The sequence below is a fragment of the Malurus melanocephalus genome, unplaced genomic scaffold (assembly GCF_030028575.1).
Source record: "Malurus melanocephalus ecotype Western Australia unplaced genomic scaffold, MMel_1.1 scaffold_67, whole genome shotgun sequence".
Lineage (NCBI taxonomy): Eukaryota > Metazoa > Chordata > Aves > Passeriformes > Maluridae > Malurus > Malurus melanocephalus.
The window spans coordinates 1,798,474-1,824,585 of record NW_026623299.1 but is presented as its reverse complement, the minus strand read 5'-3'; the positions used below and the strand labels follow the sequence as shown (position 1 = coordinate 1,824,585).

At 40.7% G+C, this 26,112-nt stretch overlaps 1 protein-coding gene across 2 annotated transcripts in view; it reads left to right on the top strand.

The window, feature by feature from the left end:
- The first annotated feature begins 5,457 nt into the window (after nucleotides 1-5,457).
- The window catches only part of TMEM163 (transmembrane protein 163), an 84,985-nt gene continuing 64,330 nt past the window's right edge, over nucleotides 5,458-26,112 (top strand). The window contains exons 1-2 of one of the 2 annotated variants that reach the window (XM_057366542.1): nucleotides 5,458-5,918; nucleotides 10,772-10,891. In XM_057366542.1, the coding sequence (XP_057222525.1) occupies nucleotides 5,765-5,918; nucleotides 10,772-10,891 (274 nt within the window). In that variant the 5' untranslated portion in view covers nucleotides 5,458-5,764. The remainder of the gene's footprint in view (nucleotides 5,919-10,771; nucleotides 10,892-26,112) is intronic. The other variant, XM_057366543.1, reaches the window with a different exon arrangement.

Here is a 26,112-nt window from a genome sequence, read left to right as displayed (position 1 = left end):
TTGACTTTTGCTTCCTAGGGATTTCCTAGCTTCCTTTTTTCCTTTTCTTTGATGCAAAAATGAAATCTCAGCTACYTAAAGTCACCTTATCCATTGGGCTGTGGTTAGAGTCTCATCGGAAGAAGAAAAATCTGTCCACATATTGTGGAAAACAGGAAAAAGTAAAAAAGAGGAAGATTATGACTTAAGTAACAGGTTGCTACCTCTTTGAAATGAATTTACCCTTCCATTTCTCTTCAATACTTGTGAACATTAACAATGAAATAAAACCACTGTCAAATAAGCCGTTTTAAATAAGCAGTTTTATTCAGTTACATAAAACCTGGAAACAAAATGTCTGGTGATATAAAGAAATAACATTGTTTGGAATAGACACATTTAGTCTTGCTTAACTGCAAAATATTTCTCTGAACAAAATAGATTTTTTTTTTTACGATTTCCCATATTTACACAGCAGTTTTATCTTGAATTAAGGACAGCTTTTAAAATAATTGGAAAATGCTCTCTGTAAAGAGCCTTTCCCAAGATTTTCTGCTCATTTTCAGACGACGTATTTTGCAGCCAATGGTTTCATTCYTCCTTTGTTGCCATGATGGAATTTATCAATGCTTGTGGCTCGTGCTAGCTGTGGCATTTTTTGCAAATATGATCCTGGAACACCATTGTATAGRGAAAGGGTAGGTGCTCATGTGAGGTGTCATCAATTACTTACCAAGGTCACTGAATGCTGTATTCTCTGGGAATCATATTATGGCACWCTTTCATAGCCTGAAGGAAAAGATACTGAATTATCATATTCTTTTTCTAAATATAACTTTCTGATTATTTTTGACCCAAGTTAATATTCAGTCTAAAAATGCCAAGAGGAGAGATGATTTAGATTTAAACTCTGYGTTCTATTTAACACAGTGCAAGAGAAAAACACGAAACCACCTACATACATTGGRTAATAATTTAAGCATGCTCTGCAGTTTAAAAATTAATGTGGTGTTGTGTACTAACATCAACATTATTTTTTGTTTTAAATTAAAAAAAGGTGATTAATACTAAGCTGAGAGGTATTTAGACCAAGTTAGAAGAACCTGGTGTTCTCATCTTGTTGACCACTGAAAATGCCGTGGGGCTACAGGTGAGCTACAGAACAAGAGCAAGGTTTGTGTCTGCCTCTGCTGGCATGCCACCAAATAAAAGCAGTAAAGAAAAAAAGAATGAGTTAAAAAAATATCCTACAGCATGTAGCCTAACTTGTTTGTAGAAGAAAACTGTAGAAGAAAACTATGGTAGTCAACATCGCATTAAAATAATTTATTAGGTTCATGATAAAAAGTCTGTGAAAATCAGAACCTAGGGGTTTTCATCACTWAAGAGACATATTTAATCTAATCATCAGAGGACCTGTCTAAATGGCCAAGAATGATCTGAAGTATCTTACCACACCCACAGACTGACACAGAAAGTGTCTGTAGTGCTAACCTGCAGAGCATTTCAGCACCATAAACACTTCCTGAAGGTGTTGCCTCTAGGAATATCAGGAATATCAGGATAACTCAGTTTTAGACTTTGGTTCTAGAGGAGTAACACTGAAGATGRTCTGTGGTGATGACCTTCACAGGACTGATGGCTGCCTGTGCATTTGGAGCTGCACTGGTTCTTGGTTTTGTTTTGAGATGTGTCCCCTGCAGAACCGCTCCTGCTGTAGGGCCATGAAAAGCATAGGGACCAAGGAAGAAGTGAGCATTTTCTTTTGAYTCTCAGCTGTGAGAAGTCTGATAGACCAAACTAATAAACCCTCSTGGCCGACACTTGCACTCCCTGATACTGCAACACAATGCCAGTGACAAACACAGTATTTTGTTGCCAAGAAAGGGGCAGTTTTGTGTTTAGTACATGTATGAAATGCAATTCTACAAACAAAATRGTGAATGGCACTATTTTGCTCTTATGCATTTAAGCATACTAAAAAAATAATCACCAGGTCAGCTGACCAGCTCTTTCCCAATATGCAAGAGTGCTCTTGATTTAAGTGCTGCACTTAAAATGTTGGTCAATACAGAATGTGGACAAGTTAACATCAATGAAACGWAGAAAAATTCCTTCTCAGGAGCCTTTGAGTGCACCACTGTGTTCTACTAATTCAAGTCAGTATTGCTAAAAAGGAAAGGAAAACCAGAAATTCAAATCTGATTTATATTATTCATTTATTCAAGGGAAGGGAGGAAGGAAGGAAGGAAGGAAGGAAGGAAGGAAGGAAGGAAGGAAGGAAGNAAGGAAGGAAGGAAGGAAGGAAGGAAGGAAGGAAGGAAGGAAGGAAGGAAGGAAGGAAGGAAGGAAGGAAGGAAGGAAGGAAGGAAGGAAGGAAGATAAAAGAACCACAACAAAGCCAGACCACAGACAATACAGATGAAGAAGTAGATCCTTTTGTTGTCGCTGGTTGCTGTGGTGCACGAGACTTGCATCCTATTTGGAATAACTTTTCTCAGGAAGTCCAAATATTATGGAAACTTCAGGCAGTTCCAGTTGGGAACAAACTTCTGCAATTGTGTATCAATCTTGCAGCAGCTACAGAAGATAGGATCGTGTCAGTCTATGTTTTTTTTATTTTTTTTTCTTAATTGATTTTGGGTTTGCATTATTCATACCCAACAAAAGGAGGTTTGAGGGGCCAAGAAATAAAATCATGCACTAACACGGCTTTTAGAGTGAGGCCTTTTTATCTTCACTGACATTGCCTACAGGATTCCTTTACATGAAGTCCAACGTGGATGGAAAATAGGATCCACATCTTTAAAAATCTAGCCCTACATCTTTATCCAATGGAATACACTTTGTGTGAATGCTGTGTCATGAGAAATAAGATTCCAGGCAATGCTGGAAAGCAGCTCCCAGCAGCTATGATATGACAGTCTTTCTACTTAGTAGCTGGTTTGTATGGATAATGGTGWGATCTGAGAGGCCCTCCATTGTGGATCTGCTTAATGTTTTGAATTTGTATTCATACACTGCTAAATGCACTGTGTGTCCCTTCCCATGCAAGGCTGTGTTTGAAAGCACTGAAGAGAGTCATTTAAAAGAACCCATAATACTCTTTGCAGGCCTCATAGTCTTTGCTATAGCCTGAACACTATAGCAATTATACAATTAGAGACAGCTCCAGTCCCTTCCAGATACAGTTTTATATAAGAACAGCAATTGAGGGCAACCCGAAAAAAAAAAAAAAAAAAAAAAAAAAAAAAAAAACAAAACAAAAAAAAAAAAAGAGAAAGAAACACATTAAAGTTTAAAACTTGTGCTTTGGTGCTCTTAGTTCCAAATCATTTGGAAACCTACCCCTTTGACCTCCTTTGAAAGAAATGGAATTAGGAATCTCCAGGCACTTTCCTCTTGGTTTGATTTCTGAAAGTTATAAGAATATCAAAATAGCCTGGAGAAACTCAGAGAAAGGAGGCAGTGTTCAAGGAGAGTCACTAGTCAGTTTTTCATTTATGCAAGGAATAAGAAAGTTCTTACTGGAATGGATCAGATATGGATTTATCTCCCTAAAAGAGAATGGATCCTGCAATAATTGCATTAGGGGRTTTTGCAGCAATTTCAAGGGACTCCTCATGGCTTGTCCTGGCTGCACTCTGCATGGGATGGTGTCTCCCCAGCCACACTCACCCAAGGTTTCTGTGTCCCTGACAGGTCCTAAAAAAGGGTTGGTCCACAGTTCCTTCCCTCTGACCAGGTTACAAAACTGGTTCTACCCATTTAAGGATTCTCACTTTACAGATGCAGTTTAAGTGATAGAAGCACGTGACAATCTATTTTTACAGTAAGTAACAAAGGGTGAGCCTTCTCTATTTTTCATTCACTTCTCACGTGCATACATCCATCTGCTCTAGTATCTTGCAGGTTCAAGGTAACCAGAGCTTAATGAAGTGCCCTTTATAAAATCACAGTATTTTTTAATGGAATTACCAGTTTCCAACCCTGCCCAACTCAGMCCAAACCTCAAAATATCACTTCCTTCAAAAGAACTCACTAGTGTTAACTTATTCACGTGAGAACAAACCTCTTTTGACATTAATATGAAATAGGCATGTTGTAATTTACTACCCATTTAATGAAGAAAAGGCAAGTGATTCTGGCATTGCTTATATTCATATTAATGCTGATCCAACTAGAAGAGCAAGAGCTCTGGGATCACAAAGCAAGGCAGGATGGCTAGGGGTGAAGGTGAAATTTAGGTCAGAAGCATGAAGAACTAAAAAATGTATCATATGGTAGAATATACACAGAGAAATCAGAAGATTAGGTAAAAACTCAGCACCAATCCCTCACATAACAACAACTATCTTCACAAGGTTGCCAAAATGCCAATCAGTTTTTAAAGCCATATTTTATGTCACCTACCTTAACTGTACTTGTATCTACTTTCTCAAATATAATTAATGATTTAAAATTCGGATGAAAAGATTTTGAAGGTTAGTATAGAGTACTAAGAGGCATTTTWAAAAATTAAGACATTTTGGTATTAATGTTGGACTGCCCATTTCCAGACAGGTGTTACTAAACTGCTAYAAAACTTTTTGTAAGGCTGACATCAGCAAGATTCTGAGTTTATGAAATCTTGTYCCTATGCTGGCATAAATATTAATTTCCTGCTGGCCTTTCTGTACTCCTCAAACCTGCTGATTTCTCAAAAGAGAAAGGCAACCTGATCTTCATAAAACTTCAGTGGGGATTGTATCCCTATGGATCACCAAAGGACCAGTGCTATAATGTCTAATTATCTTTTATATTTTCCTAGATAAATTYTTTCCAGTCAAAACATGATGCAGCTCCAAAATATATCTGCATGCGAGTAAGCATGCAACTGGGAGACAGTGCTCGCACAAAGAATGCTTTGTTTATTTGCACCTCTCCATCTAGTCATTGAAAACTAGCAGAATAGAAGCAAACAGTGCAGGCAAAGATTTAGCTATAAAATTTTACATTTTTTAAGAAAACATTTCTAAAAATGTGCTCCTAAGATTTTAGTTTTGTCCTGTGTTCCTCTGCAGCCCTGGGAAAGGCAGGTGAGCAATCTGAGGACTGCCCTGACCGCCAGCAAGTCTAATGGCATGCTTCAGCATGAGMTTGCTGTTTGTTCGAGGACAATTTATTGGCAACTCTGAGTGTGACAGAACGGCAGTGCTGCGGGGCCTGAGAGGTGCCTGTGTGAGGCGGTTGTTATCCGATCCCCAAGGAAGGCAAAGGCAGATGGAGAGTGAGCAAATCCCCAGCAAAGGGGAGCTGGGTCTTTACCTGTGTGAGGGGAGGCGAGGGAACGGGACCTCGCTGCACCGCAGCGCTCGGGAGCGGCGGGAGAGCTCCGGCTTTGGACAGTCCCTGGACAGCTCTCCCCSCTGAGGCTCGGCTCCGGGAGGAGGAGGAAGAGGAGGAGGAGGCAGAACCCGCCATGGCGAGGGGAGCCTGAGGAGGCTCCCGCTTCCTGAGCCGCTCCCGCCGGCGGCGGAGCTCGGCGGGGCGGGGAGGGGACGGGCAGCGCCGGGAGGCGGCACCGCGCTCCCACCTGCCCCTCTCCGCCGCGGGCAGTGATGAGGCGGCCGCGGGCAGCGRCTGGCGCGGAGCAGCCGGAGTTTGTTCGCTGCCCGTCCTCGTCTCCCTGATGCTCTGAGCCGGAGTCTCCTCCTCTCCCCGGGCTCGCACCGGGGCTGGATGCTCCGCTCGCTCCTCGCTTCCCCGCCACAGCCGCCGGCCGCTTTCCGCCGCCCCGCAAGAAATGGAGCCGTCCGCTGCCCCGCTGGACACCACTCCGGACCCCGCCATCGTGCAGCCCCCCGGGCCCAACCCGCCGGGAGCTCCCCGGGAGCAGCAGCAGGAGCAGCTGCGGATCGGGGAGAGCGGGCAGTTCAGCGAGGGGCTGGAGGACAGAGGTGAGCACCCGTCCGTCCRTCTTCCTGCACGGTGGCAGCCCCACCACCTCCCCTGCGTCCCAAGGCGGTGACACCCACCCCGACGGCTCCCCCGACACCCTCCCCGCAGCACCCTCTCGCTCTCCTGGACCCGTACCCTCGCCATGCCGCCACAGCAGCCCTGCCCGCCCYCTCAGCCCTGGCAGCCGCACTCCGGCTCTCGCCCCCCGAGCCGCCCCGCTCGCCCACCCCTCACCCCGCCGCTGGCACCCACTTTACATCCCCCMGCGCCGCCCTCGAAGCTCTTCCCCGTTTTAGCTCTCGTGCGAGCGCTCCGCGACAGCTTTGAAGTATTTTTATAAACTCTATTCGTGGCTGTTCCCACCTCGCCCGAGAACTTGCCTGCCTGGCGGGGAGCGGCTGCCGGCGGCACATGGCTCCACAGGCAGCGCCGGGCGAGGGGCGCGGGTGGCGGCGGGGGCTCCCTGGGCTCTCTGGGCTCCTGGTGCTCCCGGGGGACCAGGCGGGGCCGGAGGTTTCCTCAGGAGGCCGCCGAGGTGCCCGAGCCGGAGGGGTGGTCGCAGCCGCCCCCCGAGCAGGGCACATCGGGGCGTTTCTGGGGGTCCGCCCCAGCCAGGCCGGCGGTGGAAGTCAGGGCACTTGTCTCACGCCTTCCCTGCCTCCCCCCACCGAGCCGGGCACTTYCACACAACTCGGTTTTTGCAATTTACTGGAATACCTGACCCGGGATGGAAAACCGCGGCACGCCTTAGGGCGAAGCTCATTCATTTCGGACATCTGCTCGGGTGTGYGAGGCGCTCACTCACCTGCCGCCCACAAAGGCAGCTGCCATTTTAACCCTCCCCACTGCCCTGTCCTCCACAACGCCTCCAGCCTCTTCTTCCACACAATTTGTCTCTTTTCGTTTCACGTATAGGCTTCCCTTAGCCTCCTTTTCTTCCTTTTTTCATTTTGCGTTCAGCATCTGTTTTGTGCTCGCAGTCTTCATCCATAACCCCTTTCCATGTAACTCCCTTTATCTCCTGTTCTTTCCCCAGCTTTCCAAAACCTTTGCCTGCTCACAAATCGTAGACACAAAGTAGAGGAGTGAGGGGGAAGAGCATTCCCCAACCTTCCCGACATGTTCCAGTCATGTTGGGGCTGGGGACAGCCCGTGTTCAGGGGGTACCCCCACTGTCACTGGCAGAGGACAGACATTGTGCCTGTCTGAGGACAATTTGAGGCTTCAGCTCTCTTTTAAATGAATGAGGAGTTTTGATTATTGTTCCAACATAGAAATTTGGTTACAGAAATTTTTAATTMGTGCCCAGTATGACAGAGCTAAAGGTGAGCTTTTGGCATTAAGGGTAGTTCCAAAGAGAGTGCGTGTTGTACCTAGCCTCTCTTTCTGTGTGGGAGATGAGGCTGATGCTGCTGATTTGATTTAATTCCTTGCTTCCATGCTCTTTCCATGGCCCTTGCAGTACGTTTATTTCAGCCTTTCCTGTAGTTACTGATTCCATCTTTAGCAGGATAATTCCCAGTCTTTGTAGGGGGAAATCTGGTATGCATTTTGCAGGTTGTCCCTGTTGAAAATGTTAACAGTCTGTCCTTTTAGATTGTACTTTTTCCTACAATCCTTTCCAATGAATCATACCAGATCCAGTTATAGAGATGATGCTTCCATGTTTGCTAAAAATATATACTAACCATAAATTTTGGAATGAGATATTTGCTCTTTAAGAGCCAGATCCAAAATCAGTGATAATTTTGTGGATGGGATCCTTAAATTAACATCTTTAGGTGAACAGGTTTTTTCTTATTAGCCTTCTCTCTTCCACAATTTCTACTTGACATTTTAAAATGATCCCTTAGCCAAATAGAAAAGTACTTCTGGTAAGTCAGCATATGGTAAAGAATATCCTAGAATCACTTCACAAATATGCCAAGCTTGTGTTCTGCAACTGTTAGGCAGGTTTTTTTCTCCCTGTGGTTTTTTTATGGGAAGAAAATCTGTTAATATGTGAAGATACTGAAAGATAAATTAAAAATCCAGTGGATTGAACCAATTCATCATCTTTTCYAAACCTTAAGGATATCCATGTGTTAAATAAATTAATGGCAATAAAATTACTCAATATGTTAATTTGAGGGCGGGGGGATTTCATTTTTTCAATGCTAGCTTTTTATTTCTGCAGCAGAGTAGGTCATACTGAAAGATTAACTTTCATTCTCCTGTGGATGCTTAAAACTTCCTTTCTTATGGTCAGTGAAAAAATATGGAGTTTTACATTGTGAATTGTTGTTGTGTGTAAATTAATGAGCTGTTGTTGCTTCTAAATAATTTTCRTTCTATGGGCTTGGTAGTCATGTGAATGAGTTTGTATTTTTCTGTGCCAGCCCCAGGACACTCATAAGGATTATATGATCTTTCTTGGGGGTGGAAATTTTAAATACAGTGAATGTATTTGAATTATTTCAGGACGGAAGGAATCACATCGCTGGCAGCCAGAATATGCCCGCCATTTTGAGAGACAGAGAAACACACACACATACACGGCAGAAGAGGTTGAGTTTTATAAAGATCACTGTCTCTGTCATACTGGACATGTGCTTGACATGTGAATAGTAATCAGGAGTGCTGCTCTAGCTCTGGGGCTTATTATTCATTCCTCAGTTTAATTAGGATRTYGTTTGATTTGTATCAGCYATGYATGTTGGACTGCCCAGGTAATAGTGAGCTGTAGCCATGAATTAAAAGGTGTCTTTAAAGAAAGAAACAGGTGAGGATATCTGTCATTCTGATCTGTGTTTATTTGAGGTTTGAAATATTGAGAGCYGAAACTGGCTGGGAAAACCTTTGCTTTCCATTCCAACAAGATTTGGGCCATTATTTAAAATCCTTGGTTTGGGGAGGGGACAGGAGGGGTGAGATAATGTGTTTTCTCTATGGTTATATCAGTAGAAATCTCCCCTCTGTTTTGAGGTGCTAAATTACCTCATATCAGTCAGCAATTAAGCTGTACATCGTTATATATAGTAGCAAAAGATAGGCCAAACATATGTGAAAAAAAAAATTCTTCACAGAAATGAAAGCAGGCATGTGAGAAATAACTGTGCAGCACTATCAGTAAAAGATTCAAACCTTTTGCAGTYATATCTATCAGTTTTCATGGATTAGAAAGACAAAGGRTGCACATAATAAGAAATAAACATCRTTTCAGTATAGGGCCTGGTCCATGCAAGTTTGTAGATTCTTTCCCATTCATGAAGGGRGGAGTGTGTAGCACAAAGTGTGATAATATTTAAGATTTTCTAAAAATACAGTACAAGCATGAAATTCTCAGAGTGCCTTTCAGAACTCCCATGAAGAAACTCTCTCTGTTTTATTGTAAGGGAGGTGTAAAAAGCACGAAGAATTTTTCCAAGACAGCATGAATCCCACCAATTATGCCAGGATTAGAACCAGTAATTCTAACAGACTCCATGTGGCAGAATAAAATCTGATGGCTCAAATTTGCCTGCCCCTGGATGCCTGCCCCTCTGCTGACACATTGCTGCCCCCGAGGCAGAGATGTCTGATTCAGCCCTGAATTGATTCYAAAACCATTGCAGTTTTTCAGCCAGTGTATTACAGTCAGTTGAAATTAATATCTGTTAAGGTTAATAAAGTTGGTCAAACKCAGTGTGGATTCAGGAGCACACTGAGAACCAGATGAGGTATCCCTGCCTTGAAAGTGGTGATAGCAATAGAGAGAAAACTGGGGAAGGTGAGGACAGCAACAGCTTAAACTCTTCTGTTTTTATCTGGTGCTGAGTATGCCAGAGCCCCTGTTCCTTAGAGAAGCTACTGAAAGTTGTGCTGTTAAACCCGTGGCTCAGTTCAATGCTCTCAGTGCAGACAAATCTCTCTGAAAAGTGCACATCATCTGAGAGGAACCACCCACATCTTCTGGAGTAATTCATTAAGAAATTTAAAGCCATCATGTTTTCTCTCCAGTTAAGCAGATTTGAGCTCAAACTTGATGGTGAGAAAATGCATATTTCAAATTAGATGAATGTACTAAACATAAAAGTATCAGAATGGGATGTACAGAAGGGAAATAGGTAAAATTCTGCATGCATATTAGAAGTAGTTTAAGACTCAGATGGAAGGAATAAAAACCGAAGTATGTTGTTAATTTTGTGTTTAACCTGTGTTCTGTGATTTAAAATCAGTGGACAAAAGACTTCCACTGATTGAAACCATAAAAAAAGGGAAAAAACAGTGTTCAACAGACTTCTGCACTGATTGCAGCAAGGACAGAATTGGTTSTTCAGTTAGTTCTAGCTGGGAAAGTGTTCTTACCCCAAATGAAGGCCAGGATGCTCCAAGAGGCTTTTCCAGCTGCGATAGCTTTGACTGTGAGGTGTGCCCACTTGTCCTTTGATGATCAATACATGCAGTGTATCCCCGTGTGTGAGGAGCTTACTCTGCATGACTGATGAGCACGGGTTCTTCTCTGTTAATTATCCCCAGGCTCCTCAAATTCTGAGACAAGTTTTGATCTGAGTGAGTATAGGACTGAGCCATTTCTTGTGTCAAATACATGATTTGGGGATCTCCATAACACAATGCAGTGCTCTTTTTGGGTGATTCATGTGTGGGTCTTTCTTTGTGGAACCCAAACAGCTTGTGTGTGCTCTTCTCGCTTACTCACATGTTTCTGGTGGCCTCATTCTCTTCACCTTAATAACGTGAGCAGGATTTGATTCTGTCTTGCTTCTGTGTGTGATATAGAATGTAAATGCATGTTCTAGGGCTGAACTAACACAGCTGTGTTTTTAAAAGGAGCAATGCATTGTTCATACATTCTTTGCTTGTTGCTTGTCAGGTTTACTAGAAAGCAGTACAAGGCTAAAACCTCATGAAGCTCAGAGCTACAGAAAGAAGGCATTGTGGGTTTCCTGGGTCTCCATTATTGTCACACTGGCTCTTGCAGTGGCTGCTTTCAGTGAGTATTGGGAATATTTTAAATCTTCACACCTCTTCCTTTTTGTTTTTTTTTCTTTTGGTCTCTCAGAATTTSTTTCTTTGTGGAAGCCTTCTCATGTTTTTCTTTTTCTTTCTTTGCAACAGCTAAAGAGGTTTCTCTCTAGACTGCCTGTGTCTGCATGGTGCTTATAAATTAGTAAAACTGTTGATTTTTTTCTGCAGAGTATAGGGCTGTTGAAGGTCGGAGAAAGAAACAGGAGATGTTGATTCCTGCTAGCATTTATACAAGTGGAACTGTTAATTTTGGAGAATGGTGTAAAAATCATTATGCAGKAGATTGCCTTTTACCAAAGAGGTCAAATATGACAAGTCTTAATCCGCTTGGGATTTGTAGAGGGAATGCTATAATAAAGAATAGTGAATTGTAAGGGAGTAATATATAATTTATCTGTGTTACACTGACAGATAACCTATGACAATGCTAATCTGGAAGAAAAATTCCAATTTCTTTTTTAACCAGTCTTTTTCTGTAAGTTCCATGGCATTTTTCTGTTTAACTTTAAACAAATAATTTGAGAGGGAAAAAAAAATCCAAACTAAAACCAAAACAYTTTTATATAGAAAAAAATGAAATATATTTCTTTTATTACACAACATTGTGTAAATACAAATTTTAGTTCAAGTAAAGCACAAGCTTCCTCTCTTGGGCAATTAAGTAACACATCAGAGACAAAATGAAACATAGAATCTGGAATGAAATCTTTGCAGTGGCACATTCTCTGTTTTAAGGAAGGCAAAATCAGAAATCATTGAATTTATGCATGTATACAAACAAAAGGAAGGCTCTGTCCAGGAGACATTAAAGAAGTCTCAAAACATCATTCTTAGGCTTGATAAAGACAGACTTTTATTATTCCTCCCCCCCCTTTTTTTTTTTTTTTTTTTTTTTTTTTGGAATCACAGCAGCATGTCTTTTGTTATTCTAATCTGCATTGTGTGACCTGCTGCTGGAAGTTGGTGTCAGCTCCCAGGAGAGGTTATTAAAATCTGACCAAATGGTCTCTGAAAACTCGACATTTATTACTCAGAGCAATTTATATGGAAACGCAGGTAAAATGACTTGGTTCAGAAATAAGAAAAAAGGAAAGGGACACTTGAAAGCAGAATCTGACACTGTGAAGAATTTGAATTTTAACAAGAGRGTGAAACAAGTTTCCATTTTGTTCTGCTTCATGGAAATACAGTGRTCTGTCTTTGCTACTGAAGCAACATAAACACTATGTTACCAGAATAACCTCGTTGCCCATTAACGCTAGAGTTCAGAGACCTCTGYGATATGGCTTAATTTTATTTTATATTTTGATTCGTCAGAGTTGCAAGAATTAAGTGTAATATAGGTAAAACCATGTCTTTTAAAATGATCTTTAAAAGCATTTTAAAAAGATTATTTAGGCTGATTTTCCCCTCCTTTTTCTTATTTTTGGCACTCTGGTGGAGTTTAGAGAAACAAACAAACAAACAACAAAAAATGTAATCCCCGTCTGGATATACTGTGGCAGCTTATTCAGCTGGAGGGCATAGGCAGTGAAATCAATARCAGACTAATTATATGTTTTTGGAATGTATCTTTCCTCATAGTTTGCTGAGGCTAAATTTATAAAGAGTTAAAGAGGAATCGGCACACAGATACACCTGAAATCTGTATGGAATCTCCTAATAAGTAGCTGGCAGTTAACTTGCATGCTGCAAAAGCATTGCCAGGGCTTGTCATGGTTACTATTAAAAATCTTTGAAGAAAATACAGTGACTTCTGGGATCACTACGCTTTCTGCATGCTGTTTCAGAAGTCCTGCTCATTTTATCACCTCACACTGGCTGCCCTCTTCCTCTGTGCTGTCCTTTTAGCGGGTTCCTCTAGCCAATCCATGAGTTGGGAGAGATGCCAGGTGACCAGAGTTTGCTGCCTGTTTGATATAAATGTCTAGTTGYCACTTTTGGGGTATCTGACACTGACAATTCTTTGTGAACAACTGCTATTTAAAGCATCCTCTTTCCATTTTACCTCCTGTCTGTAATGGTGAAGTGTTAGAAATACAGCCCTGATGTTCCGTTTCACTGAAAAATGGGGACCTGTTTTGCTAAYTGTTGAGCTACACTGACTATTCTCCCTGTTATTCCTGTTTCCCTTATGAATTCTTCATTTAAATTTCTGTTTTATCACCTTATAGGCTCAAAAATACTTTCTTGCAGGGGTAACTCACATGATACAGTGAAGATAGTAGGCCAGGGAACTGATATTTGATAACTGTAGTTGAAGCATTGGAAGATGTGAAAGGCAGGAAAATGCTGAGGGGAGTGGAGAGCAGGGAAGAGGTTCAGGAGCTTCCTTTTCCAACCAAGGGTATGTAACTAGAYCTCCTCTCCTTTTTTATGGTCCACTCCCTGTCCTTCCTTTCAAGGCTWGTCAAGTTGCCTCCAACACTGTTTTGCCAGAATTACAGTATGTTGGAGTGGTTTATCTTGGCAGGTATGAGGTGTTTCCTTTTGGTGGGATTGAGGTGCTGCCTTAGTTGTGCTCTGATCTTTCACCTGGTAATTTTGAAAGAGATCGCAAAGCCTCGTGTTGATCTGAATACATAAAGTTGTTTCCTTATCAGTGTTCTGTGGCAAATAAGGCTTGAGATCACAGAAGCTTAAAATTTTAAGGTTGGAAAAGACTTCTTAAGATCATCAAGTCCAATCATTAACCCAGCACTGCCACCTTTTGTGACTAAACCGTGTCCCTAAATGCCACATTCACATGTTTTTTGAACACTTCCAGAGAAGATTGATCCCACCAGTTCTCTGTGCAGCCTGTTCCAGTGCCTGACCACYCTTTCAGAGAATGAGTTTCTTCTAATATCTAATCTAAGCTTCCCTTGGMACAACTTAAGGCCATCTTCTCATCCTGTCACTTGTTGCCTGGGAGAAGAGAGCGACTCYCACCTCACTCCAACCTYCTTTCAGAGAGTTGTAGAGAGTGATAACATCCTCACTGCTCTGATCTCTGTATGTTAGATTTACTATCAGAAAGAACCTGTGTACAGCGTATTTAAAGGTGCAGAAGTTCAAACCATGGCATAAGAATATACATGTCATTTATTTGCTACAAAACAGGCATGTGGCATTTACTCTCTCTGGATTGGGCTATTTAGTAGCCATAAATGCTGTAACTCAGGAGGTGAAATGCTGATGTCTGCATCAGGCTGTGTGTGGTCTCTGGGTTTGGAAAGCTGGACTAGGCTGGGTGGGTATGGAGCAGAATGACAGCTTCAGGGAAAATGAAGTTGTCAGCTTTCACTCACTAATATTGACAGGCAGGACTCAGACCGTGAAATCAGCTTTTCCACTTAGCTGCAAGAACAGATCTCGWGCTATCAAGTACTTAATAAACTTAATTTTACTGCAGAAATGCTGTACTTGTGAAAGACCATTTGGAAGTTCCAGCTGCTGTCTCTAACGCAGCTCCTGTAACTGCTGTGSTCTCATGGCTCTGGGGGATGTTGCAGGTGTTGCTCTCCAGCCTGGAATTGCCCAAGGCTTTGGTAAAATCTTTATGGACATAAATGTGTAAGATCCCGGAGGCCAGTGGAGCCCTGTGTATCATCTTTAGTGGTTGAAAATTAGATGCTCARAATATTCTGACACTGTTGTTTTGTGTGATACTTTTATGATCAAATGTTAATCAAATGCCTGGTGAATAAATTAATTTTGCTCTTCATTCCRATGCTGCCTGAAATGTGCATGCTTGTAGAATTCTCATCAAGAGTGGATTTATATTGTTATAAATGTATAGTCATAAACAGGGTCTGAGCATGATAGAAGTTATTAAAATGAACATTAAATTATTCCTTAGCACCCCAAGTAAGTACCAGAATAATAATTTAAATATAATTGTTTCTGGATTACAGTAATATAAGAAAAGAATAATAACAGAATATGAACCTTTTTTTTTTTTTGGCAGTGTATATCTGTGTAGTATCAGGCTGCAGTAATTTCATAATAACAACTATTATTTCTTTCTGTAGCTTCAGTATTGTGTTCATACTCAGCCTAGTTTAACCATCATAATAGAGAACAGGTGGAAYGGAACTCTGGTGTTTTGAAACCCATTATTCTTAGTTCCTTGACATTTATGTTACTAAAGCATAATTTTGAAGAAATATACAAATATAGCCTCTGCTGTTGCAGTTCAGTTTCTGCTCAGGCAGCTAATCTCTGATAATATTGTCAAAGCAGAGAACAAGCTCATTCTGTCTCGTATTTTTTGTCCAGTGTAGACTTGTGATTCACAGAAAGCAGCGTGCTCATTCATCTTCCTGATTTGATTAGCCAAAATTGCTTCACAGTGAATGGAGGAGTCSTATCAATACATCACAACAATGTATAGACCAAATTGTTCACTGAAGGCTTTCTTTGTAGTCAGGGACTGAGAGAAGATTTGGAATGTGTGGGTTTGTRAATGTGAGCTTTGTGAAGGGCTGCAGGCAGCCTGTCCCAGGGCTGTTTGCTGAGTGCTGGGTGGGTGCAGCCAGGTGGGTGCAAACCTCACRGGCACAGGTGAGGTTTGGCTGCACAAAAATAACAGAGAGCCCAAGTGCAGCAAAAGGTCAGATCCTGGTAAGTGTTTAGTGTGCTGTAGKAAAGTGGTGCTGGTATTTGGAGAAGGTGAATTCCATTTATCTGTATGGAATCTCAGGTGGAAACTCTGTAGGTGGAATTCTGCAAGTAGGAGTATTTTACAGGATTAGCTATTGGCCCATGGATAAGATATTAAATGTAAATGCAGACGCTGACATTCTGATTTTATATTAAAAACTACTTGTTTTTCAGAATGAATTGCTGAAAAATGATTTATCATAGTGRGCTTCCACATACTGAAAGGCATTTTGTCTGGAATGTGTGGTGCATATGCTTACAAATTTCAGGGTAGGTCTTGCTTTCAGATTAATGTGTTATGCTAATTCATATTCAAACAGTCATAAATGCCAACAAAGGTAGAAATTGTGTATCCAGGTCCACTTTTGTCATTGGAATGACTACATTGAGTCATAAAGTCTCATTTGGGTTAGCTGTAAGACATGACTGGTTTTCCTCCACTCTGGTGCATGCAAATGAAGTTGTGTGGGAGAAACACTGAGCAGTTGAAGGTGCTGTCCTCTGGGTGCTCACATGTGGATGTACTGATGTAAATCTGTCATCCCTCATCTCAGACAACTGCTCAGACAGCTCAGATGGGCAGTGACTAYATTAATTTATTGATGAATATATCATTTTCTCAGTGGCCCGTTCCTATTCATGCTTGAAAAATTAAATGTACATGGGCTTTCCCTGATGTTTGCACAATACTTAGTACACCCTGGGCACAGCTGTGAATCATAATAACGCTACTAATAAAAAAACTGTAGGGGAAGGTTCTTGCTTCTGAGGCTCTTTAGTTTGGGTATTTAATTCTTTAAAGGTCACTGAATTTCAGACAAATGAYGGGCATTCGGCACTCAGGCTGGGTTTAGAATATCTCATCTGAGAACCTAAACAGAACTCTCTAGGACACGGTTTGAAAAGTCTTGGTCTTTGTGTCTTCCCTTCCAGGAATTATACAGAGTTGCATTTCTCACTCCTAAAGACTTGAGAAGAGATTTTTTTTTAAGATTTTTTTTTTTCCTTTTCAGTAGAGCACATTACATTTATTCGGAAAATTAATTTAAAGTCACAATTCCATGCAAACACTTAAGACCAAGCAAAGACTAAATACAGAATAAAGCTCCTCAGTGATAATATGCAGATCCCTCATTTTGCATGTTTCTCAGGGTGTTTAATTACATCAGCTACAAAAAGACAGATGCTCCAGGGCTGTGGTCTCACAGAAGCGTTAATGAAATATGGAACTCAAATTCCCAAGGTAGAGTTCTGATATTGGTGGCTCTTGTGCTTCCCTGTTATCCTCGTTACAGCTGCACCACTACAGTCGAAAATAGAGTTTRGTCCTAACCATGTTACACATAAAATCTAAAGGACAAAAAAATCCATTGCCTGTGCAGCCCTGGCAGAAGACAGYCTTTTGTGTAGGTCAGTTGGTACTTAATAACAGCAAAATGCAATTTTCATTCACTGAAAATGAAATGAGAGGCTGGTAAGGGCCTGTCTATTTTTTTTCCAGGCATTCAAAGCTCTAAGTGACTTTCTTGGGAGGAGAAAATAACATATGGATGCCAAGTTCAAGACTGATAGCTGTTGAGCAGAAGTGTGGGTCTAAAATCTGCAGTGCTTCACACTTCATGAAATCTTTTCCTTAGCTGGCAGGCAAAGTGATGGTGGAAGTCTGCAAAATCTAGAGCAAGCTATATAATGAAATAATGTATYTGAACAGCTAACAATTAAAAAATTATTGCAGTGGTGGAAGTTTATTTAAAACAGCTGAGCTTGTGTTTAAATGCTAACCTTTAAAGCATCACAGCCTGTTGTATTTATGTATTAGAAAAYTGCAATTTAATCATTCCTTGTGTTAAGTACTTATTCCTTTCTCATGAGAGGAKATCATCCCAAAAATTTTGGAAATTGAAATAGGATGATACTATTGATGGAAACTGGTGCTATAACAGGACTTCATGAAGAGTGAGGAACATGCTAGTACATTGTCTGGGCTATTTAGTGTAATAATCACARTTTTTCTTTTRTTGTTTKCTTTTTCCAGTCCAAGRTTTAGTTGGGGTTTATTTTGTGTGCAAAAGACTGAAATAGGTCTGTTTACTGCAATATTTAGAGTCCTTCGAATGAATTAATATTTGTGTTATATAAAATGTGGAATATATATTTAAATTATAGCAGGAGAAATTTGGTTTTCAGTTTTGCCATCAGATCTCTGCTCAGATGAGAGGATACAGTTTTGTAGTAAGGTGCAATATACAAACAAGTGTAAATAACTAGGTGTAATTACTGGTAAGTAGTGGTATGGATGTCATGGATCCTACTCCTATCCCTGAGAGAATTACACTGTGCCATTCGAGACAGGTGTAGGTAGAGGGTTAATTTTTCCTGTGGGAAAAGATTTAATCACTGAGTGGGGAGGGTTTTAGGCAGGCCAGGTGGTGATAACTGGSTGGTGTGGGAATGATGTGCTCTTCAGCCCTACAGCTTGTTGTGAATGAAAAACGTGTATCTTGGCTAAAAGCAGATGGAGTACTTGGGGAAAAAATAAAGGTAATATTATGTTTATTGCATGTGATTGGTGTTAACTGTTGTCCATAAAAAARCTGCTTGAATTTTAAGTATAAAATTGAAAAGAAGTGATTCTCTAGTACAGGTCTCAGTTGTTGTTTTTGCTGCGTTTGCTGCATCACATAAGTGGGTGTACCCCTGCCCTTTGAAGGACCATCACTGCAATSTGAAAAGCAAAATGTATTTTCAATCAAACACTGTAGTATCAGTTCCATAAAGCAGCACCTCGGCTGCTGCAGGCTTGTGCAAAGGCATGGAAGTGTTTACAGATTTCCTTATGAATCCCTGMTATACCAGTGGAATTTGATTTTCATAGATAATTTCATATTTTCTTTGCTCTCCCTTTAAAAAAAATCACTTCTTTGCTTATTGGCAAAGGTGAACTTGTAATCTTTGTATATGGAGCTGAAAATCAATATTAATRACAGAAAATATATGTTTAATATTCATAGTGTGGTATGACCTTATTGTTTGATTTTTGTGAGTTTTTAAAGCGCTACTGAATTCAAAATTCATGGGCAGCAGTGGAAGTAATGAAAATAAGTGCACACCTTTCTTCTCCTTAGGTTTTCTTCTGCCAGAAGTTTTGAAATGTTYGTGTTTTTGAACTTAGCATATAACAAAATACAAGACACAAAATGTAAACTTGTACCTGATTTAATTTTTTAATAACATTCAAAAATTTTGCTTTACYGAGGAGCTTGATAGGGCTTGGTGTTTCCTTTTTGGCACTTATTCTCTGTGATTTTTCAGTAACAGTGTTTGAGTTCCTTTCATTGAAAGTCGAAATTTGTTAGATTTTAGTACTTTTTCAGTATCGAATTTTGTTTGTAAATGAGTAATTTTTGTAAACCTGTAGGAGGTCTTAGAAAAATAATCACATAAAAAATACTTGTTCTTTAGCCTGTAGTCCCAGCAGCTCCGTGCCTTTCTGCTGGACGTGAAGCTGTGGTAGTGCTGGGTGAGAAAMCAAAGACTGAAAATGAAAATCTGGAGATTGGGAAAAACAAGATAACTTTTAGTGGACACGAAACTTCATTTGCAAAGCAGTCCTCTCCAGAGAAACCATAAAGAGCTCCTGTGTATGTATGACCCATTACCGTTCTTTTATCTCTGGATACTGCAGAAAAAGGGACACAGAAGTTATCTTCAGAGTTCGAAGAAGCAGATTAGTCAKTGCTTAGTGAAAGAAGAATGACCAGAAATAACCAGCTGGTATTTTGCTAGACAGARGAACTGCAGAGGAAGTGGGATAGTCTGACAGATACCATAAAAATAGGTAGACAAGAGGCATCTGCCTTCCAGGAACTGTTGCAGAATAAGTGGCTTTTGGCACTTGCACCTCAAACTCTCCTTTCTGGAGAGATCTCTGAACCATTTTTGTGCCAGGTGTGATGCTGAGAACAAGTAACATCTACTGCAGATCAGGATCCTTGGCTGAATCCTAAATGAAGTTTTCTCATCATATATGAGGATTGTTTGTCTTCTGCCATTAAAGACTATGCTTCKAGGAACTGTTAAGTATAATGTATCTTTTTAATATATCAAAGTGAAGAAAATACACATCTAAGTGCATTGTCCACAGATCACATTCTTTAATGCAACTTTTTAATGACCAAAGAATGACAGTATTTCCCCAGGCTCTGAAAAGAAAAATTTTAGAAGAAAGATTTATTATCCTTCAGTGGGAAATTTAATAGAATGGAAATGCAGCCTGCAGTGCCAGCTGGGATGAATAGCAGGSGAAAATAAAAGTATCTCCATGTATTCCCATTCTGGCAGGGAACGATGGGTTAAGGTATACTTGAAATGTTGATGTTAAATTCACATTTAGTGTGATTAAATGTTGGTAACAGGTCCATGKAAAGCACAGGGCAGAGCCAAGTAACCACATCAGGCCTGGCCAGCACCACTGAAGCCAGGGACAAAACTGATGGTGACTGCAGGGGTGGCAGATCACTTCCTCAATACACGGCTCAGGGGTTGTGAGAAAACTGCTCAACAGCCYGAGACAGCCTGAACAGCACTGGTTTATGGGGATCAATTTGCATGTGTGCTGGAGCGTGCTGCCAGGAGTGAGAGRGACAGATGTAAGGCATCAGTCTCAGCTTGTTGTGCGAAACAGGGCCGTGTGTGTGCCCGCAGGATTGTTGTGCACCTCCCAAATTGATAGGCACTGCTATTGCTGCTGTGGCTAACGTGTGTCARGCTGTAATGTCTAACTGTGTGGAACTAACAGCACCCCAAAGAGCCAATTCATCTGCTCATTTTTGTGGCACATTAAAAACTAATGGTAAACTGTGGCTCCTTTCCATTTAGCATGACTCGATATTTCTGTGTGCAATTGCCTGCAACGAGGGRAGGAGAGGTTGTTTAACAATTCTCTCTAGCCATGAAAAAATAGGTCAGCAAATTAAATTATAAGTATTTTTAGTTAAAGAGGTGAAAAGCATGGTTACAAGGCCTTTACCATGTGAGTTCTGGCTGGGGAAACCCGCAGTTACTGCCTGTGAATGTGTCAAAACACCAAACCCACAAATATCTGATACTGAGAAGTGGGCAGGAAAAGGATCCAATTTTTGTATTTTGAGTCCTGCCACTTGAGTAAACCCTACTCTAAGGGAAATTTCCTGTTACTCTCCTGCTAAGCGATACTCATTGGGTTATTGTGTGTACATTTCCCTGCTGGGAAACATCTGGTGGATGAAAACAAGACAGTGATTTAAGGGATGATGTTTCAAGTAATGTTTAATGGCTTATGGAACCTTTAGGCTTGAAATCTCCTGAACGCACTTAAGGTAATTTATAGGGACAGATCTTCAGTTGGATGCCATAGATTTTTTTGCTTTCCATGGGTTTATTTCAATTTGAAACAAATGAGCATCAGTCCCTAAAATATATGGCAAATGATAGGATGAACTTGTRCTAGATGAGGTGTTTTCAGAATTACACCTCTGTTTAGCATTTCCATGGTTTTTGGTAGTACCTTGTTTCTACTTTTGTGAGAAAATATTTGCTTAAGGCAGTCTGTTTTAACTCTTACAAGCATTTTTACACACTGAGAAATAAAGGTGAATTAACAGTAACTCAGATCCTGTTAGGTTGGGCCAAGAATTTGCTCCAGGGACTGTTCTAATCCTGGGCATAGCCCAAGCTTTCTTTGTGGCTTTGGGAAAATGATTTTACTGCCATAAGCTTGTTCTCCATCTGCACACATCAGGCTTTGATAAATGAAAAGGTAACTGATTTYTCTGCCAAGAACTGGAGTGTTTTGCTATATAGTAGCTGACACATTTATATGCATCCTAAGYCTTTCAGAATGACAACACGCTCTGAATTTTGTATGTGCAGTAGTAGGAAGGTATTGCTGGCTGCTCCCTTTCAGTATTAGACCTTCTGACTCGTGGGGTAATTTCCATAGTTTGTTGTGGTTTAACTTGTGAAAGCTGTTTCACTGTCACAGAGGTTCTAATGCTGCAACAGTTGTGACTGAGTGCATTTAGATGGRTTTGACTTCTTGATGCCTGTGCAGTGGTAACTTCACAGTTGAGTGATGTGTTTTGGGCTGGTGGGTTTTGAGGAACGTGGTGTTACTCCTGATGTATTTTGGTGATGCATTTAACCCASTTACTGATGAGCTGGAAAAATTTAGAGACAATTCAGAGTAAGAGAGGGTTGGGCAGTTGTGTGGATTGGTGTCTGTTGGTGGAATAGCTTCACTTTGTGCAGGGCCTCTACATACTTAGGGGCTTAAATCTCCTTTTTTTCTGCTTTTTTTTTTCTTCCCCCTTTTGTAGGTGGTAGAGAAAGGTAAATGTTATTAACATTGGTTTTTCAGTGCTGGCAAGCTTGCRTTTGCTCTCTCTGAGTTACCATTTTTGTTGGCCAGATGGAAAGAACTTTCACAACTTGAAACTGCTGGCAAATGAGTACCACTGAGAAATAAAAAGGACAGGAGAACATTAGGAAATAACCTGCCTTGAGTTCTATGTGCATGAAGTTTTTGAGAACAAGGAAGAGATCATTACAGAGGGTGGCAATTAAAAAAAATTAAAAATATCTTTGAGCAGCAAGTAAGATGGTTTTAACTGTTGACAGTTGTCAGGAACACATTAATGAGGCCTTGGCTCTTGAGAAAGAGCCTATTATTTTAGGTATCTGTTTGACCCAATGTTCAGGGTAACTTTTCATGTCTGATGTTATTTTTTGTGGGGCTATGCTAGGTTTGTTGCGTGTACTTTTTCTCTTTTTGGGAAAAACTGAGCGCTGGAGGTTTTTGTAACAAAGCTCAGCAGTCTGTAGTTCAAACGTAAGGTTTGACAGCTGCATCAAAAGTGCAGTTGGAGTCAGTGAAGTTACCAATTGTTTTCCTCTTTTTTCTTTTCTACTTTGGCTTCTTTCCTTTTTTTGCCAAGAGTTGAACAGACATTTGATGTTTGGCTGGCTCAGGTGTGGCAGTCTAAAACTAGGTGAGTTACATTATTCACAGAATGTATAGACAGATTGGTCACTGCATTCACTACTGCATTGAGTAAGAATCTGCTGCTAGTTTGGAACTGAATTGTGAATATTTTCCAGGGCATAAGACAGGGAAATGAAATGGGAGTCTAATGGATCAGATTAAGTACAGCATGTGTGTCCCTGGAGATTGCAGTGGTGTTGGAGGATGTCTCCCTAACYATTGTAGCTGAAGAATTAAGCAAAAAGCCATTTATGAAGGCTAAGGAAGTCTGCCAGCATGARCACTGTCAAGCAGAATGGTGTCCCTGATGGATTTCTTAGGTGGCTGGAAGTTTGTACTCACCTGTTATAGAATAGTCAGTATTTCCATGTTGCCTTAGAACCATAATAAACAGCTTTGTGCATATGAAGTTTCACTTTATCTCTCCTCAGAGTTCACTGTGAGATAAATGCTGTTCTGCAGTGACTGTTGGGCACACTGGAGTTTAGTGAGTTAGTGATTTGTTACCCTGGCTGGGTACTGAGCACATTTTCTGCATARGCTTCCTGCTGCAATGCAGGTTTCTGCCGAGCAGTAAAAAACCTTGTTACGTTTTGCTTTTGTGAGAAAAACAAGTCAAAATAATAAACCAGCCTCTGTAGTACAGGAAAAAAGGTTTGCTAAATACAGTGTTGATTTAAACAACATTAAAAAACACCCCAAGTGCTGCATGAAGTTCATTTAAAAATTAAGACACACAATGCTTATAAMTGATGAAATCAATTTTTCAAAATAAAATGCACCTCACTTGTTCAAAGGACATGTTTCTGTCACAGKGTGTTCTTTCTTGAGCCTGTTATATTTGTTAATCCAGTGCCTGCCATGGAGAGGAACTTCAGGTAGATGATTTGAGGAAGAGCTACAAAAGAATTGTTGTCTGGCTTTATCTTTACAGCTACTGCAGGCTCGTGTGGCATAGTCAGCATTTGAGGATGTGAATGGGAAGTAGGGAAGACACATGGAATATTGAAGGATGGAAGATTACGTGCTAGCATTGCATCTGTGGGGTCTGCAGGTTAATCCTGGGAAGGCTTCAGTGTCCCATGTGTCACAAAGTTCTGTTGTCAGTCCCAGTGTCTTTGCTGCTCTCATGGGCACTGGCAAAGCTCGGCATCTCTGGCACGAGAAAAAGCCAAAGGGTTGTCTGATCATCATGTGGGCAGATGACTTGAGTGTCTTCAAAGGTGTTTTTGTGTGTTCTTGGTTTTACTGTGCTATTGTACAGAGGTGAGCACAATCAGCCTTTCTTTTAATGTCAGTTTTAATGTAGTTGGGCCTGAGGATTCTTTGGCTTTCCTATAATTGAAGAAGTCAGATGTGTTCCAGTTGGAAAGAAGGGATGGGATCCAGTGATATCAGTGCTAAATGCAAGTGAAAACAGACCCTTAAGAGGATCATCCAGGGTAAAACCCATCAAACTYGGCAGCAGACTGCTTCATAAACAGGGAGGTGATATTCCCTCATCCTGCCCTACATTTTAGAGGACACGTGGGAAAACAGATTGCACAACTGGGTTGCAAAGAAGCTGCAGGACTAACAKATTGGTTTAAAAATCTAATACAAATAGCTAAACATAAGCATGCAGATACTGTGGCTTTAATCAAGAATGCAAACTACGTGGGTCTTGCTAAGTACCATGAAATGGGGAATTACTTTGAGGGGATGCAGTGCTTCTAAAAGCATGTTCTCAGTTCCAGACCATGAAAGCTCTCAGGAGATCTGAGGGAGCTGAGGGAAAATGGATATAAAACCAGGCTTGCACTCTTGAGCACCACAGTCAGTTCCCTTGCTGCTTGGCACAGGAAGCGAAGGTGCTTATGGAAGGTAATGATACAACACTGATTTTATTCAGGAGTGTCCTACACTGTCAGGCTTTGAAACACTCAAAAATCGTTGGAAGGAATACACTTTTGAAGGTGAAGAATTGAGTTTTCTGGAGCTTCTGGTATTCAGTTCTGTTTTGTTTTAATTTCTCATACAAGCATAAATAGGTTATTCATGAGAAGTAGATGCCTCATGAGGAGCTGACCTTTACTTGTAATGAATCCATTTAACTGTTATTCAGGTGACAGAATCTGCAGTTAACTGTAGTTTAAGRAGTGATACTGCTACCTGTCCTTTACAGGCAGTTTCACAGTTGCAAAGCAGTTTCATTCCGAAAAGGAGCAAATTTCATCTTCAATTTGAATGTGTCCATGTCTGGAGTACAGTTAGGAAGGAATGGAAATGGTGGGCATCTCCTCTCCTGGTGGTCTGGGCTGGAAGAGAGAACTGCAAAAAAGATGAGTTACTACCCAGGGCAAGGAGACCTTTTAGACCCAGACATAATCTCTTTTCTCAGCTCTTTTTGCATGTGTATGCATGTTTTCACTAGGTTAGGTAAAACACAGGGGAGTTAATAAAATGTATCCCATTAATGATGCTGTGTAGCACTTCTGCTCCCAAAAACACATCTGCCTTGATTTCACTTGTGTAACTTCAGTCAGAATGGATTTTTGCATTTGTGTGCTACCACGTGTGTCTTGTGATGCTGATGAACTTAAGATAAGGAATGTCAAGGCCATGGCTCAGCAGAAGATGTTGATAAAGGAGTTCTGTTTGGGGTATTCTTGGTATTCATTATCTTCACTGTAATCTGTAGAAATCCAGGGCAACACCAATAGCTAGGAAGAATTTGACTTGCAAAAAAGTTCATGGCTTTAGGAAAATCTGAATTCACTTTCCAGTTCTGGTGCTGGTAAGGCACTTAACTTTTTTTGTCGCCATGTTGCACATATACTTTGAGGACTGTACTTGGCTCTAGTAATTCTGATTTAAGATGAAGAATTGGAAATTAAATAGAAATTAGAACTTTAAATGACTGGTGTAATTTTTGTATTTCTAAGCTTTGGCTTTGAGATTTTCGGGAAAGAATGCATTTTTTTAAGTGTTGATATAGTAGAATATGGTGCAGAATTCCTCCAGTTTTAGGCAAAAGTGACTGTGCTAGATAGTTATAGAAAGCACAGAAATACAGAAGAATGTACTTGGGATCTTGAAGGAGGTTTAGAAGCAGTTGTATGTGTTTTTGTTGAATTTCCTGCTTTTAGCTTCATCTGTTTAAAAAAAAAAAACAACCCAAGGTTGTTCAGAATTCCAGTAGATAGGGATGAAACTCCTGGCCTCAGGAGTGGTTTTGTAGGATTYTTCCTTAGGTTCAGAATTTGGTAACAGGATTATTGATTGCAAGGAATATATGATTTTTCCCATTAGAAMATATTCCCCTTGGCTCGTATGGCCCTTCTGGGATGTTTTCTGCCTTTGATTGCTAGGATGGAATCTCCAGTGTGAATATGGTTTTCTGTAGGTGAAATATTTGTTAATCTTGCTGTGTTCRGGTCCAGTGGTGGTCAGTTCCAAGTAGAAGAACAAAACCTAACCCTTCATTTGCCACAATCACATTTAACAGTGCTTTATGTCTCTAAAATAACAGCTTTATGTCT